Source organism: Paralichthys olivaceus, chromosome 6, assembly GCF_024713975.1.
Source record: "Paralichthys olivaceus isolate ysfri-2021 chromosome 6, ASM2471397v2, whole genome shotgun sequence".
Lineage (NCBI taxonomy): Eukaryota > Metazoa > Chordata > Actinopteri > Pleuronectiformes > Paralichthyidae > Paralichthys > Paralichthys olivaceus.
In genome coordinates, this window is record NC_091098.1 from 3,874,185 (window position 1) to 3,890,250 (window position 16,066).

Here is a 16,066-nt window from a genome sequence, read left to right on the forward strand (position 1 = left end):
AGCAATTTGGGCCCCCAAGGCGAAGGGACACGTGTGGTTTCCTCCGCATCTGTTGTTTTTCACTTTTATTTCTTATTCATCTAAGAAAGTTCTACTTGTAACTTCTTCCCAACCCTACAAAACATATTATCAGTTTCACAAATATACTCACAGTAAAATGAATTTGGTTTTCCAGCAGAATCCATGACAGAAGTTGATGATGGGCCTCTGTCTTCTACCACCAGCTCTCCAGGTTCTTGACCTCTTCTCTGAAGATGGTTTTTATTGATCCATTCAGCATAAGTTACCATGGTGATTTATCCCGATAAGAAGTGAACGACCTTCGTAGGAGTGGAAACCCTGAATTTAACCTGAAGTTATCCCGAAAAATGCCAATGTGGCTTTGTAGTACGAGTCCGAGAAGTCCTGCCACGTTGATGGAATGAGAAAAATCCTCTTCCCTCCCTCCTCCCTATTTCGTGAGTAGGGTTTTACGTAAACCAACTCTCAGGTTCCACCGAGACTTGAACTCGGATCACTGGATTCAAAGTCCAGAGTGCTGACCATTACACCATGGAACCACAAAAGAGTTGGAAGTTATTTTTGCCGCCGCCCGTTCTGGATCACTGCAGATGCGCGTCATAGGCCAGGTATCCTTTGATAGTGCTACCGCAAGTCCTCCCTCCTCCCTCACCCTTTATTCAACATGTAGAAAACCCTACTCACTGTTTTAATCACACTCCATCAAAATGATTGGCTAAAGAATGCAAGTGTGCATCATGCGAGAGGTCATACTACTGTTATGTGAAATATCTGTGTAGCAGCAAGCATGCTGCTGACCAAAGTGCAGGACAGCAGGGTAATACAGCACGGAAAAGGAAACCTGGCCTATAATGTGCATCCGCAGCAATCCTGAAGCATGGGCGAGGATCATTTGCTGCAGAGAGTGGTAAAGACTGCTGAGAGGATTGTCAGGACATCACTCCCCTCTCTGCAGGACATCTACCACTGCAGTGTCCACAGAAGAGCCTGCTCTATTGTTGAGGACTCCACCCACCTCCAACACAGACCGTTCCCACCTCTGCCCTCTGGCAGACAGTACAGAGGTGTGAAGTGCAGGACAGCAGGGTAATACAGCATGGCAAAAGGATACCTGGCCTATAATGTGCCTCTGCAGCAATTCTGAAGCATCGGTGAGGATAGTTTGCTTGCTTTCTGTTGTGGCTCCATTGGGTAATGTTCAGCACTCCGGACTTTGAATAAAGTGATCCGAGTTAAAGTCTCGACGGAAACTGAATTTCAGATTTTCTAAGTCCTTCTCTTGAGATATGGAGGATGTTTCTCATATGCACAATGTGGCAGGAGATCAGGTGGTCAGTTGAGTTTACATCAACACAGAAACCTCAGGTTTATTAAAGTTACGGTGAGGTAACATACGAAGTTTGCCATGGCCATTACATTGACACCGGTGTCCCTGCTGTTTTCTCACATGGGCTCATTTGAACATAATCTGGTGAAACTCAACATAAAGTCTCTCTCAAAACCAGGTCCCACCGAGACTTGAACTCGGATCACTGGATTCAGAGTCCAGAGTGCTGACCATTACACCATGGAACCATTGCACATGAGTAAAAAAGTTATTCGTGGGTGTCTGCATCAGTAATGACCTCACCTGGACACTCAACACCACCCAGCCGCTCAAGAAAGCACTACCGCGGTTGCACTTCCGAAAGAGGCTGAGGAAATTTGGCTTGTCCCCGAATATCTTCTGCAACTTCTACAGCTGCAGTACTGAGAGCATCTTGACCAGCTGCCTCAGCGTGTGGTATGTCAGCACCACTTCAATGGACCGCAAGTGCCTGCAGAGAGTGGTAAAGCCTGCTGAGAGGATGTCATGTGTTAGAAACATCATTAACACACCCACCTCCGACATCCCCGAAATCCTCTTGGGTGAGCTCTTGCAGTCAGGATGGCCGAGCGGTCTAAGGCGCTGCGTTCAGGTCGCAGTCTCCCCTGGAGGCGTGGGTTCGAATCCCACTTCTGACATTGTGCTTTTCATTTGGGCATAGCCTGCAGCAAGACATCAGTACTTTGAAATGTCTGGACATCTGTTCCAGGTGGACGTCTCTATATATGGTGTCTGTTGACTTCCTACATAGCTATGAGACCTCCGTTGAAAAAGCCTTGTTCTTGGTGGCACAGCCAGGGTATCACGCTGTATTACAGTATCTCACCATGTGGTGCATCTAGCAATTTGGGCCCCCAAGGCGAAGGGACACGTGTGGTTTCCTCCGCATCTGTTGTTTTTCACTTTTATTTCTTATTCATCTAAGAAAGTTCTACTTGTAACTTCTTCCCAACCCTACAAAACATATTATCAGTTTCACAAATATACTCACAGTAAAATGAATTTGGTTTTCCAGCAGAATCCATGACAGAAGTTGATGATGGGCCTCTGTCTTCTACCACCAGCTCTCCAGGTTCTTGACCTCTTCTCTGAAGATGGTTTTTATTGATCCATTCAGCATAAGTTACCATGGTGATTTATCCCGATAAGAAGTGAACGACCTTCGTAGGAGTGGAAACCCTGAATTTAACCTGAAGTTATCCCGAAAAATGCCAATGTGGCTTTGTAGTACGAGTCCGAGAAGTCCTGCCACGTTGATGGAATGAGAAAAATCCTCTTCCCTCCCTCCTCCCTATTTCGTGAGTAGGGTTTTACGTAAACCAACTCTCAGGTTCCACCGAGACTTGAACTCGGATCACTGGATTCAAAGTCCAGAGTGCTGACCATTACACCTTGGAACCACAAAAGAGTTGGAAGTTATTTTTGCCGCCGCCCGTTCTGGATCACTGCAGATGCACGTCATAGGCCAGGTATCCTTTGATAGTGCTACCGCAAGTCCTCCCTCCTCCCTCACCCTTTATTCAACATGTAGAAAACCCTACTCACTGTTTTAATCACACTCCATCAAAATGATTGGCTAAAGAATGCAAGTGTGCATCATGCGAGAGGTCATACTACTGTTATGTGAAATATCTGTGTAGCAGCAAGCATGCTGCTGACCAAAGTGCAGGACAGCAGGGTAATACAGCACGGAAAAGGAAACCTGGCCTATAATGTGCATCCGCAGCAATCCTGAAGCATGGGCGAGGATCATTTGCTGCAGAGAGTGGTAAAGACTGCTGAGAGGATTGTCAGGACATCACTCCCCTCTCTGCAGGACATCTACCACTGCAGTGTCCACAGAAGAGCCTGCTCTATTGTTGAGGACTCCACCCACCTCCAACACAGACCGTTCCCACCTCTGCCCTCTGGCAGACAGTACAGAGGTGTGAAGTGCAGGACAGCAGGGTAATACAGCATGGCAAAAGGATACCTGGCCTATAATGTGCCTCTGCAGCAATTCTGAAGCATCGGTGAGGATAGTTTGCTTGCTTTCTGTTGTGGCTCCATTGGGTAATGTTCAGCACTCCGGACTTTGAATAAAGTGATCCGAGTTAAAGTCTCGACGGAAACTGAATTTCAGATTTTCTAAGTCCTTCTCTTGAGATATGGAGGATGTTTCTCATATGCACAATGTGGCAGGAGATCAGGTGGTCAGTTGAGTTTACATCAACACAGAAACCTCAGGTTTATTAAAGTTACGGTGAGGTAACATACGAAGTTTGCCATGGCCATTACATTGACACCGGTGTCCCTGCTGTTTTCTCACATGGGCTCATTTGAACATAATCTGGTGAAACTCAACATAAAGTCTCTCTCAAAACCAGGTCCCACCGAGACTTGAACTCGGATCACTGGATTCAGAGTCCAGAGTGCTGACCATTACACCATGGAACCATTGCACATGAGTAAAAAAGTTATTCGTGGGTGTCTGCATCAGTAATGACCTCACCTGGACACTCAACACCACCCAGCCGCTCAAGAAAGCACTACCGCGGTTGCACTTCCGAAAGAGGCTGAGGAAATTTGGCTTGTCCCCGAATATCTTCTGCAACTTCTACAGCTGCAGTACTGAGAGCATCTTGACCAGCTGCCTCAGCGTGTGGTATGTCAGCACCACTTCAATGGACCGCAAGTGCCTGCAGAGAGTGGTAAAGCCTGCTGAGAGGATGTCATGTGTTAGAAACATCATTAACACACCCACCTCCGACATCCCCGAAATCCTCTTGGGTGAGCTCTTGCAGTCAGGATGGCCGAGCGGTCTAAGGCGCTGCGTTCAGGTCGCAGTCTCCCCTGGAGGCGTGGGTTCGAATCCCACTTCTGACATTGTGCTTTTCATTTGGGCATAGCCTGCAGCAAGACATCAGTACTTTGAAATGTCTGGACATCTGTTCCAGGTGGACGTCTCTATATATGGTGTCTGTTGACTTCCTACATAGCTATGAGACCTCCGTTGAAAAAGCCTTGTTCTTGGTGGCACAGCCAGGGTATCACGCTGTATTACAGTATCTCACCATGTGGTGCATCTAGCAATTTGGGCCCCCAAGGCGAAGGGACACGTGTGGTTTCCTCCGCATCTGTTGTTTTTCACTTTTATTTCTTATTCATCTAAGAAAGTTCTACTTGTAACTTCTTCCCAACCCTACAAAACATATTATCAGTTTCACAAATATACTCACAGTAAAATGAATTTGGTTTTCCAGCAGAATCCATGACAGAAGTTGATGATGGGCCTCTGTCTTCTACCACCAGCTCTCCAGGTTCTTGACCTCTTCTCTGAAGATGGTTTTTATTGATCCATTCAGCATAAGTTACCATGGTGATTTATCCCGATAAGAAGTGAACGACCTTCGTAGGAGTGGAAACCCTGAATTTAACCTGAAGTTATCCCGAAAAATGCCAATGTGGCTTTGTAGTACGAGTCCGAGAAGTCCTGCCACGTTGATGGAATGAGAAAAATCCTCTTCCCTCCCTCCTCCCTATTTCGTGAGTAGGGTTTTACGTAAACCAACTCTCAGGTTCCACCGAGACTTGAACTCGGATCACTGGATTCAAAGTCCAGAGTGCTGACCATTACACCTTGGAACCACAAAAGAGTTGGAAGTTATTTTTGCCGCCGCCCGTTCTGGATCACTGCAGATGCGCGTCATAGGCCAGGTATCCTTTGATAGTGCTACCGCAAGTCCTCCCTCCTCCCTCACCCTTTATTCAACATGTAGAAAACCCTACTCACTGTTTTAATCACACTCCATCAAAATGATTGGCTAAAGAATGCAAGTGTGCATCATGCGAGAGGTCATACTACTGTTATGTGAAATATCTGTGTAGCAGCAAGCATGCTGCTGACCAAAGTGCAGGACAGCAGGGTAATACAGCACGGAAAAGGAAACCTGGCCTATAATGTGCATCCGCAGCAATCCTGAAGCATGGGCGAGGATCATTTGCTGCAGAGAGTGGTAAAGACTGCTGAGAGGATTGTCAGGACATCACTCCCCTCTCTGCAGGACATCTACCACTGCAGTGTCCACAGAAGAGCCTGCTCTATTGTTGAGGACTCCACCCACCTCCAACACAGACCGTTCCCACCTCTGCCCTCTGGCAGACAGTACAGAGGTGTGAAGTGCAGGACAGCAGGGTAATACAGCATGGCAAAAGGATACCTGGCCTATAATGTGCCTCTGCAGCAATTCTGAAGCATCGGTGAGGATAGTTTGCTTGCTTTCTGTTGTGGCTCCATTGGGTAATGTTCAGCACTCCGGACTTTGAATAAAGTGATCCGAGTTAAAGTCTCGACGGAAACTGAATTTCAGATTTTCTAAGTCCTTCTCTTGAGATATGGAGGATGTTTCTCATATGCACAATGTGGCAGGAGATCAGGTGGTCAGTTGAGTTTACATCAACACAGAAACCTCAGGTTTATTAAAGTTACGGTGAGGTAACATACGAAGTTTGCCATGGCCATTACATTGACACCGGTGTCCCTGCTGTTTTCTCACATGGGCTCATTTGAACATAATCTGGTGAAACTCAACATAAAGTCTCTCTCAAAACCAGGTCCCACCGAGACTTGAACTCGGATCACTGGATTCAGAGTCCAGAGTGCTGACCATTACACCATGGAACCATTGCACATGAGTACAAAAGTTATTCGTGGGTGTCTGCATCAGTAATGACCTCACCTGGACACTCAACACCACCCAGCCGCTCAAGAAAGCACTACCGCGGTTGCACTTCCGAAAGAGGCTGAGGAAATTTGGCTTGTCCCCGAATATCTTCTGCAACTTCTACAGCTGCAGTACTGAGAGCATCTTGACCAGCTGCCTCAGCGTGTGGTATGTCAGCACCACTTCAATGGACCGCAAGTGCCTGCAGAGAGTGGTAAAGCCTGCTGAGAGGATGTCATGTGTTAGAAACATCATTAACACACCCACCTCCGACATCCCCGAAATCCTCTTGGGTGAGCTCTTGCAGTCAGGATGGCCGAGCGGTCTAAGGCGCTGCGTTCAGGTCGCAGTCTCCCCTGGAGGCGTGGGTTCGAATCCCACTTCTGACATTGTGCTTTTCATTTGGGCATAGCCTGCAGCAAGACATCAGTACTTTGAAATGTCTGGACATCTGTTCCAGGTGGACGTCTCTATATATGGTGTCTGTTGACTTCCTACATAGCTATGAGACCTCCGTTGAAAAAGCCTTGTTCTTGGTGGCACAGCCAGGGTATCACGCTGTATTACAGTATCTCACCATGTGGTGCATCTAGCAATTTGGGCCCCCAAGGCGAAGGGACACGTGTGGTTTCCTCCGCATCTGTTGTTTTTCACTTTTATTTCTTATTCATCTAAGAAAGTTCTACTTGTAACTTCTTCCCAACCCTACAAAACATATTATCAGTTTCACAAATATACTCACAGTAAAATGAATTTGGTTTTCCAGCAGAATCCATGACAGAAGTTGATGATGGGCCTCTGTCTTCTACCACCAGCTCTCCAGGTTCTTGACCTCTTCTCTGAAGATGGTTTTTATTGATCCATTCAGCATAAGTTACCATGGTGATTTATCCCGATAAGAAGTGAACGACCTTCGTAGGAGTGGAAACCCTGAATTTAACCTGAAGTTATCCCGAAAAATGCCAATGTGGCTTTGTAGTACGAGTCCGAGAAGTCCTGCCACGTTGATGGAATGAGAAAAATCCTCTTCCCTCCCTCCTCCCTATTTCGTGAGTAGGGTTTTACGTAAACCAACTCTCAGGTTCCACCGAGACTTGAACTCGGATCACTGGATTCAAAGTCCAGAGTGCTGACCATTACACCTTGGAACCACAAAAGAGTTGGAAGTTATTTTTGCCGCCGCCCGTTCTGGATCACTGCAGATGCGCGTCATAGGCCAGGTATCCTTTGATAGTGCTACCGCAAGTCCTCCCTCCTCCCTCACCCTTTATTCAACATGTAGAAAACCCTACTCACTGTTTTAATCACACTCCATCAAAATGATTGGCTAAAGAATGCAAGTGTGCATCATGCGAGAGGTCATACTACTGTTATGTGAAATATCTGTGTAGCAGCAAGCATGCTGCTGACCAAAGTGCAGGACAGCAGGGTAATACAGCACGGAAAAGGAAACCTGGCCTATAATGTGCATCCGCAGCAATCCTGAAGCATGGGCGAGGATCATTTGCTGCAGAGAGTGGTAAAGACTGCTGAGAGGATTGTCAGGACATCACTCCCCTCTCTGCAGGACATCTACCACTGCAGTGTCCACAGAAGAGCCTGCTCTATTGTTGAGGACTCCACCCACCTCCAACACAGACCGTTCCCACCTCTGCCCTCTGGCAGACAGTACAGAGGTGTGAAGTGCAGGACAGCAGGGTAATACAGCATGGCAAAAGGATACCTGGCCTATAATGTGCCTCTGCAGCAATTCTGAAGCATCGGTGAGGATAGTTTGCTTGCTTTCTGTTGTGGCTCCATTGGGTAATGTTCAGCACTCCGGACTTTGAATAAAGTGATCCGAGTTAAAGTCTCGACGGAAACTGAATTTCAGATTTTCTAAGTCCTTCTCTTGAGATATGGAGGATGTTTCTCATATGCACAATGTGGCAGGAGATCAGGTGGTCAGTTGAGTTTACATCAACACAGAAACCTCAGGTTTATTAAAGTTACGGTGAGGTAACATACGAAGTTTGCCATGGCCATTACATTGACACCGGTGTCCCTGCTGTTTTCTCACATGGGCTCATTTGAACATAATCTGGTGAAACTCAACATAAAGTCTCTCTCAAAACCAGGTCCCACCGAGACTTGAACTCGGATCACTGGATTCAGAGTCCAGAGTGCTGACCATTACACCATGGAACCATTGCACATGAGTACAAAAGTTATTCGTGGGTGTCTGCATCAGTAATGACCTCACCTGGACACTCAACACCACCCAGCCGCTCAAGAAAGCACTACCGCGGTTGCACTTCCGAAAGAGGCTGAGGAAATTTGGCTTGTCCCCGAATATCTTCTGCAACTTCTACAGCTGCAGTACTGAGAGCATCTTGACCAGCTGCCTCAGCGTGTGGTATGTCAGCACCACTTCAATGGACCGCAAGTGCCTGCAGAGAGTGGTAAAGCCTGCTGAGAGGATGTCATGTGTTAGAAACATCATTAACACACCCACCTCCGACATCCCCGAAATCCTCTTGGGTGAGCTCTTGCAGTCAGGATGGCCGAGCGGTCTAAGGCGCTGCGTTCAGGTCGCAGTCTCCCCTGGAGGCGTGGGTTCGAATCCCACTTCTGACATTGTGCTTTTCATTTGGGCATAGCCTGCAGCAAGACATCAGTACTTTGAAATGTCTGGACATCTGTTCCAGGTGGACGTCTCTATATATGGTGTCTGTTGACTTCCTACATAGCTATGAGACCTCCGTTGAAAAAGCCTTGTTCTTGGTGGCACAGCCAGGGTATCACGCTGTATTACAGTATCTCACCATGTGGTGCATCTAGCAATTTGGGCCCCCAAGGCGAAGGGACACGTGTGGTTTCCTCCGCATCTGTTGTTTTTCACTTTTATTTCTTATTCATCTAAGAAAGTTCTACTTGTAACTTCTTCCCAACCCTACAAAACATATTATCAGTTTCACAAATATACTCACAGTAAAATGAATTTGGTTTTCCAGCAGAATCCATGACAGAAGTTGATGATGGGCCTCTGTCTTCTACCACCAGCTCTCCAGGTTCTTGACCTCTTCTCTGAAGATGGTTTTTATTGATCCATTCAGCATAAGTTACCATGGTGATTTATCCCGATAAGAAGTGAACGACCTTCGTAGGAGTGGAAACCCTGAATTTAACCTGAAGTTATCCCGAAAAATGCCAATGTGGCTTTGTAGTACGAGTCCGAGAAGTCCTGCCACGTTGATGGAATGAGAAAAATCCTCTTCCCTCCCTCCTCCCTATTTCGTGAGTAGGGTTTTACGTAAACCAACTCTCAGGTTCCACCGAGACTTGAACTCGGATCACTGGATTCAAAGTCCAGAGTGCTGACCATTACACCTTGGAACCACAAAAGAGTTGGAAGTTATTTTTGCCGCCGCCCGTTCTGGATCACTGCAGATGCGCGTCATAGGCCAGGTATCCTTTGATAGTGCTACCGCAAGTCCTCCCTCCTCCCTCACCCTTTATTCAACATGTAGAAAACCCTACTCACTGTTTTAATCACACTCCATCAAAATGATTGGCTAAAGAATGCAAGTGTGCATCATGCGAGAGGTCATACTACTGTTATGTGAAATATCTGTGTAGCAGCAAGCATGCTGCTGACCAAAGTGCAGGACAGCAGGGTAATACAGCACGGAAAAGGAAACCTGGCCTATAATGTGCATCCGCAGCAATCCTGAAGCATGGGCGAGGATCATTTGCTGCAGAGAGTGGTAAAGACTGCTGAGAGGATTGTCAGGACATCACTCCCCTCTCTGCAGGACATCTACCACTGCAGTGTCCACAGAAGAGCCTGCTCTATTGTTGAGGACTCCACCCACCTCCAACACAGACCGTTCCCACCTCTGCCCTCTGGCAGACAGTACAGAGGTGTGAAGTGCAGGACAGCAGGGTAATACAGCATGGCAAAAGGATACCTGGCCTATAATGTGCCTCTGCAGCAATTCTGAAGCATCGGTGAGGATAGTTTGCTTGCTTTCTGTTGTGGCTCCATTGGGTAATGTTCAGCACTCCGGACTTTGAATAAAGTGATCCGAGTTAAAGTCTCGACGGAAACTGAATTTCAGATTTTCTAAGTCCTTCTCTTGAGATATGGAGGATGTTTCTCATATGCACAATGTGGCAGGAGATCAGGTGGTCAGTTGAGTTTACATCAACACAGAAACCTCAGGTTTATTAAAGTTACGGTGAGGTAACATACGAAGTTTGCCATGGCCATTACATTGACACCGGTGTCCCTGCTGTTTTCTCACATGGGCTCATTTGAACATAATCTGGTGAAACTCAACATAAAGTCTCTCTCAAAACCAGGTCCCACCGAGACTTGAACTCGGATCACTGGATTCAGAGTCCAGAGTGCTGACCATTACACCATGGAACCATTGCACATGAGTACAAAAGTTATTCGTGGGTGTCTGCATCAGTAATGACCTCACCTGGACACTCAACACCACCCAGCCGCTCAAGAAAGCACTACCGCGGTTGCACTTCCGAAAGAGGCTGAGGAAATTTGGCTTGTCCCCGAATATCTTCTGCAACTTCTACAGCTGCAGTACTGAGAGCATCTTGACCAGCTGCCTCAGCGTGTGGTATGTTAGCACCACTTCAATGGACCGCAAGTGCCTGCAGAGAGTGGTAAAGCCTGCTGAGAGGATGTCATGTGTTAGAAACATCATTAACACACCCACCTCCGACATCCCCGAAATCCTCTTGGGTGAGCTCTTGCAGTCAGGATGGCCGAGCGGTCTAAGGCGCTGCGTTCAAGCTGGGGAACAATCGTCCGTCAAGGAGGGGGAAGAAGGGGGGAGAGAGGGGGGAAAGAAAAAAGAAGAAAAAAGAAGAGAAAAGGGAGAAAAAGGGAAAAAATGAGAAAAAGAGGAAAAATGAGGAGATTTTGTGTCCATATCTATTTGTTCCATGTATTTCTAGCTGCCTGGAAGCAAAAAGCTAACTTTTGACATTTTGACCTTGCCCGAGGCGGGACCCGAACCGCCGAACTGTGGAATTTAAAGGGAAACTCTCAATGGAGGAGAGTGGCTCCCCCTGCTGCGTCACCGTGACGCACACACTGCTGACACTCCCAGGTGTTTGAGGGGTTCCCCAGGTATGAAGCTGGGCTAGCCCAAAAGTTTAGGTTGTAAATTATTAGACAATATATAACTACTACAAAGAAACGGCTGCTTTTAAGGTTCTTCCCTGCACCTTGTAGTAGTAATAGTAACTTAGTGTCAATATTTTGATAAATTATTTATGTGTAATATGTGTAAAGTGTAATGATTTTTTGCTTTTCTTCTCTCACCTACCTGCAGGACCAAAAAGCTCACTGTCACAGGCTCATCACATGACTTGGATAGCGTCTGAAACCTCTCTTGTTAATAAAATACTATGTTACTTTTATTGTTGTCATTATTTCTTATTTTCATTATTGTTGTTATTATTAATATTAGGACACTTTTGCTGTACACCAGTTTTGTTTGTTCAGAGAAAAAAGAAACAAAGAAACACTTAAAAAGAGAAAAAAGATTTAATTAAAAAAAGAGCAAAAAAAGTTCAACAAATGCAATGAAAAAGTAGAAAAATCTATTATTTACAGTAAGCACACACTATATATATCAATACTTTAACAAACAACATTTTAAACTATTTACAAAACAACCATTATTTAAAATTATTAATTAAATACACACACAATACTACTACACTATATACAACTACTATTTACAACTCTTTACTATTTACAATACATACATGATCACTTGTTCAACTTTTTTCTCATTTCCTCCAACCATTGAGCTTTGGGAACAGGATCAGACAGAGGACAGTACACTGTGCCACGGTACTGACTGTGTCCAGTGTCAGCAGTGCGGAACTGACCACACTTTTTACAGGTGTTTGCCTCTACTGTCCGCCTGTATGGTCTCTTCAGGGCTGTGCCAGCTTCCACTGTGCGTTTAGCTGCGCTGCTTTGTGGCTGAGCTACAGACACAGGGCGGACCACTGGCAAAAGGTTGAGAGTTTGTCCTGCTGGATTGAGGATCTGAGGGGAGGGGGTTTGAAATGTTCGTGGTGCTGGAGGAGGTGTGACAAATAAATGTCCCTTTGGCACGATGGAGCGCGGGCGCTGACTCCAAACTGCCTGTCTCTGCTGTGCCTGCCCTGCTGTACTCTCAGGCAGCCGGTATTGATGTTCACGATGAGCTGGCTTGGGCACAGCAGGAAGCACTCTTGCATCCAGAAGAGGCTCGTTGGACACAGGTAGTGCTGGTGGCAAAGCCCCGGTGCCCTGAAGCAGCACAGACAGCTCCTGTCGCTTCTGTCGCTTATTGTGCCACTGAACAAGGGTGTTCTGGTTAACCTCCACCAGCTGAATGGCTGTTCCCTGCATCACCAGGGAGTTACCAACCACGAGCTGTCTGATTTTATGGTAGTCCCTGAGAATTAGGGACCACCTGGAATCAGCCGTCCTGCCTCGCCGTACTGGGTTCGGGTGGAGATTGCAGAGCCTGATGAAAATGTTTTCCACCAAACGGCAGCAGTCAGGCCACTGAGCCGGTGCACTGCTTGCTCCCAACATGCAACGGGTGGTGCTCTCCACACCAGGAGTTGTTGAGGGCTTCTTTGGTGTTCGAAACCGTCCACTCAAAAGTCTCTCCTGGTGTCGTGCTGCATACACCACCCGCTGCTTGTCCACATCATCCAGGCTCCCCCACAGTGCGATGATTGTGTCCGTCTGCTGGTTGGTGAGACAGAGAGCAGACTGTTCCCGCAGCTCTACCAAATACTCAGCAAGTCTGTCCACATGCTGGTACCCAGGAACATTCTGCTCATCAACAGCCTAGGCAAAGGATAAAACACGTTAGAAAATATTAATGTAAAACCTTCATTGACACTGAGCTTTCATGACACTGTATTAATGCTGTGGGTTTTATAAAATATATGTACAGTTATCTATAGATCGACACTATTCTAAATTGAGACACTTACCATATCGTCAGAGGACGAACCCGTGGACACAGTGGATGAGGCAAAGGTGGATGTGGCGGAGGTCACGGTGGATGCGGCGGAGGTCACGGTGGATGCGGCGGAGGTCACGGCGGATGCGGCGGAGGTCACGGTGGATGTGGCGGAGGTCATGGTGGATGTGGCGGGAACCAGGATGGATCTGCTGGGAGCCAGGGAGGAGACGCTGGAGGCCAGGCTGCTGACCAGTGAACCGACAGCAGATGTGGTAGTGGAGGGATGAGGAGTCCGAGAGGCTGGAGCCTGAGGGACCTCCAGGTCCAGCACTGTGGGGTCACCTGTGAGGTCAGAGAACCCCTCATCCTCCTCCACGCTGTCCTCCACTTCATGCTGCTCAACCAGTTTAGCGGTCTCCTCTGAATCAGGATGCATGTCCTGCAGTGCCTGACCTGTCTGCCTGAACAGGTACTGCACCCCGATGAGCTCTCCTGAAACAACATATGAAAAATGGATCATTTACAAAAGTTAACAGGAGGTTTTAAAACCGAGCAGAAATACTAGTGTGTTCACAGATGCTTACCAGTGTAGCACGAGGGTGGACTAAACTCTGGTGCCACCTTCCTGCCAAACAGCTTCTGATAATTGCTGTTGACACAGTGAAGCAGGTCACCAGAGTAGCTGCGTAAAGATGATGGTCCGGCAGCTAGAGCAGCACTACCCCGATCCTGGTTCCACCGATGCAGTCCTTCCAGCAGGTAGGCCTGAAAATTCAGGCTGTTGGCACTGGTTCCTAGAAGTAAATTTTTAAAGATTAAATTCTAAAGTATTATTAGACTAAATGAGCAACATGTCTGAGGGACACAAACCTGGAATGAAGCGGTTCAGGTGGAGGTGAAAGGACTCGAGAGATGTGGAGCCTCGAGCACATCTGAAGGTGGGCAACCGCACCCCTCCCTTTGTGAGCTCCCCTGTTTTGGCGTACAGAGCAACACCTGGCAGGTCCTGGATGCACTTTACATGTTTCTTCTGGACACGCCAAATGTGCTCTATCCTCTCCCTGTCAAACAGGGGAACTCCAAGGGAGTCGTTCCCATTGGTCCCCATGAGTCCCTGCAACAGATTCTCCAGCAGCCGGACGGTGGTCTCCTCACCACGGGTCCTCCTCCGACAGTGAAGAGCCAGCTCCTCCCTGGTCAGGTATTTGCTGAGGTCAGTATCCGTGATGGAAGACAGGCCCTGGGATTGAAGCTGCTGTCTTTTAGCTACACGCAACAGAGCCAAATCAGTTGCATCCCACTCGAATATGCACGCAGACAGACGTGACATAAACAGAGGGTACAGTTGATGAGCATCTGTTGCACATCCCAGGGCCAGACGGCGCATGAAGTGCCAGATATCCAGCCTTATGGAGAGGGCGGGCCACCCGCTGAATCTGGCCTTCAGCTTTGTCTCCTCTGCCTCAGCACAGCAGCCACAGTCCACGTAGAGGGCGACAGGAGGATCCACTCGAGCCTGCTGGTACCTCTTCACCAAGTCAGCTGCCATCAGGTCCAGGCCAGCTCCCTCCTGAGCGGTCAGCACACTCATGAGTATCTGGCCATGCTCATTTCCCACAGAGGTGAGCCAGAGTGCTGTCCCCTTGGCCTTTCCGGCCAGCTTCTTGGTGATCTGAAGGACACAAAATATATAGGACCTCAGTGAACATGATTAAAAAAATACTGAAATACAGGATGCATTTAATAATCAGTAGCCTAATTTTAAAGAAAAAAAGATTGTTTAACCTTTTTGGTTGAATCCATTTTAAGGATGGTGCCATGTGTTGACGTGATTGTGGCCTTGATGTGGTCCAGCCTTGTAAGAATGTCCTGGCTGTACACGGACAAGAGCCACTTACAACTTGGCACCACAGCAGGCTCTGGAGGCTCAGGGAATGCTATGGGCAACAGTCCGGGGCGCTGGAGGAAGTCCACACACTCTGTGGTGTACCGTGCCACCCGATTCAGCCACTCCTCTGTGTGGTTCTCCTTCAGCTGCTTCAGGAGTCTCGTGGGACTGTTACCCAGGCCTCTCTCCCGCAGAAGCCGGATCACCCGGATGTCACAGGCAAACCTTGGTCACAGATAGGATACAAGATATATCAGTTGGAATGTTTTACATCATTCTATTTGACAAGGCAAAGGGGAAAAGAAACGTTACTCACTTTTGTGTGAGGATGACCCGAAACTCTGAACGGTGAGCCAAGTCCAGCTGTGTGAGGACAGTCTGGCTCCATGAGACATGGTTGGCTCTACATTTGGTGCAGGTCAGAGTCCTGTCACCATGTTGTAGATCCTGTCCACGTCCAGGACCCGTCGTGCTCTCTTGTGCAACCCTGCTCCTGTGAGTTGGTGCTGGCCACAGGCAGGGTTGGGACAGACCACCTTCACCTTCCACAACTTATATGGCATCCACACCAGCAGTGGATGCGCAAAAAAGCGGTCCGGTGCAGGAGCCTGGTGGTACAGCTGGCTTGGCTGTGGAGGATGGTACCAGAGCTTCAGGTTTTGCTGAAGCTCCAGTTTCCCCTTGGGCCCCACCTTCAAGAGGGTCTTTGCAATCCACTTGTGGTCTGCAGTTGGCAAGCCCTCTGACCACAGGCGGGGCAGCTGGGGAGTCGCTGGAGCTTCAGGTGTGTCAGTCCTGGGGTCCGCAGTCTGGGCAAAGACAAAATAACACATGAACATGCTTGATACTTGTAAAAAGAACTGCAGATGCTCTATGATATATGAAATGCTAAATTACTTACTGACACAGAAGCACACACTGCTGCAGGACCTGGTACAACCACCTGAGCAGCTGCCTGAGGGTCTGGAGCCTGTAACAGCATGGCAAGAGTCACACACAATCAAACCTTCAGTTATTATTCTACAGTATATAGTATAGCAATTTTATTTGACTGTTTTATATTATATATTTATATCATTGTTTATTTGATTGATTGTGT

General features: G+C 47.6%; 1 protein-coding gene and 14 non-coding genes across 15 annotated transcripts; 4 read left to right on the plus strand and 11 right to left on the minus strand.

The window, feature by feature from the left end:
- Positions 1-488: 488 nt before the first annotated feature.
- trnaq-uug (transfer RNA glutamine (anticodon UUG)) lies at positions 489-560 on the minus strand. The gene has a single exon. It is a non-coding gene; the product is annotated as a tRNA-Gln (tRNA).
- Positions 561-1,524: 964 nt separating this feature from the next.
- trnaq-cug (transfer RNA glutamine (anticodon CUG)) lies at positions 1,525-1,596 on the minus strand. The gene has a single exon. It is a non-coding gene; the product is annotated as a tRNA-Gln (tRNA).
- A 346-nt stretch (positions 1,597-1,942) lies between these two features.
- Positions 1,943-2,025, plus strand: trnal-cag (transfer RNA leucine (anticodon CAG)). Its single transcript has one exon. It is a non-coding gene; the product is annotated as a tRNA-Leu (tRNA).
- A 690-nt stretch (positions 2,026-2,715) lies between these two features.
- Positions 2,716-2,787, minus strand: trnaq-uug (transfer RNA glutamine (anticodon UUG)). The gene has a single exon. It is a non-coding gene; the product is annotated as a tRNA-Gln (tRNA).
- Positions 2,788-3,751: 964 nt separating this feature from the next.
- trnaq-cug (transfer RNA glutamine (anticodon CUG)) lies at positions 3,752-3,823 on the minus strand. The gene has a single exon. It is a non-coding gene; the product is annotated as a tRNA-Gln (tRNA).
- A 346-nt stretch (positions 3,824-4,169) lies between these two features.
- Positions 4,170-4,252, plus strand: trnal-cag (transfer RNA leucine (anticodon CAG)). Its single transcript has one exon. It is a non-coding gene; the product is annotated as a tRNA-Leu (tRNA).
- A 690-nt stretch (positions 4,253-4,942) lies between these two features.
- On the minus strand, positions 4,943-5,014 carry trnaq-uug (transfer RNA glutamine (anticodon UUG)). The gene has a single exon. It is a non-coding gene; the product is annotated as a tRNA-Gln (tRNA).
- Positions 5,015-5,978: 964 nt separating this feature from the next.
- On the minus strand, positions 5,979-6,050 carry trnaq-cug (transfer RNA glutamine (anticodon CUG)). Its single transcript has one exon. It is a non-coding gene; the product is annotated as a tRNA-Gln (tRNA).
- A 346-nt stretch (positions 6,051-6,396) lies between these two features.
- Positions 6,397-6,479, plus strand: trnal-cag (transfer RNA leucine (anticodon CAG)). The gene has a single exon. It is a non-coding gene; the product is annotated as a tRNA-Leu (tRNA).
- Positions 6,480-7,169: 690 nt separating this feature from the next.
- Positions 7,170-7,241, minus strand: trnaq-uug (transfer RNA glutamine (anticodon UUG)). Its single transcript has one exon. It is a non-coding gene; the product is annotated as a tRNA-Gln (tRNA).
- A 964-nt stretch (positions 7,242-8,205) lies between these two features.
- On the minus strand, positions 8,206-8,277 carry trnaq-cug (transfer RNA glutamine (anticodon CUG)). The gene has a single exon. It is a non-coding gene; the product is annotated as a tRNA-Gln (tRNA).
- A 346-nt stretch (positions 8,278-8,623) lies between these two features.
- On the plus strand, positions 8,624-8,706 carry trnal-cag (transfer RNA leucine (anticodon CAG)). The gene has a single exon. It is a non-coding gene; the product is annotated as a tRNA-Leu (tRNA).
- A 690-nt stretch (positions 8,707-9,396) lies between these two features.
- trnaq-uug (transfer RNA glutamine (anticodon UUG)) lies at positions 9,397-9,468 on the minus strand. The gene has a single exon. It is a non-coding gene; the product is annotated as a tRNA-Gln (tRNA).
- A 964-nt stretch (positions 9,469-10,432) lies between these two features.
- trnaq-cug (transfer RNA glutamine (anticodon CUG)) lies at positions 10,433-10,504 on the minus strand. Its single transcript has one exon. It is a non-coding gene; the product is annotated as a tRNA-Gln (tRNA).
- Positions 10,505-11,170: 666 nt separating this feature from the next.
- LOC138410598 (uncharacterized) lies at positions 11,171-15,376 on the minus strand. The gene is made up of 4 exons (XM_069527402.1): positions 13,950-15,376; positions 13,664-13,873; positions 13,108-13,571; positions 11,171-12,958 (listed from the first exon to the last, which is right to left on the minus strand). The coding sequence occupies exons 1-4, from the start codon at positions 14,668-14,670 to the stop codon at positions 11,876-11,878; spliced, it is 2,478 nt and encodes an 825-aa protein (XP_069383503.1). The 5' UTR covers positions 14,671-15,376; the 3' UTR covers positions 11,171-11,875.
- Between the last annotated feature and the right edge of the window lie 690 nt (positions 15,377-16,066).

Excerpts from the sequence above, each read along its gene's own strand:
- LOC138410598 (XM_069527402.1), bottom strand. The coding sequence starts at position 14,670 with ATGAGTGTGCTGACCGCTCAGGAGGGAGCTGGCCTGGACCTGATGGCA. Across the intron at positions 13,874-13,949 it reads CCTGAACCGCTTCATTCCAG|GAACCAGTGCCAACAGCCTG; the intron begins GTTTGTGTCCCT and ends ATTTACTTCTAG. Across the intron at positions 13,572-13,663 it reads TCCACCCTCGTGCTACACTG|GAGAGCTCATCGGGGTGCAG; the intron begins GTAAGCATCTGT and ends ATGTTGTTTCAG.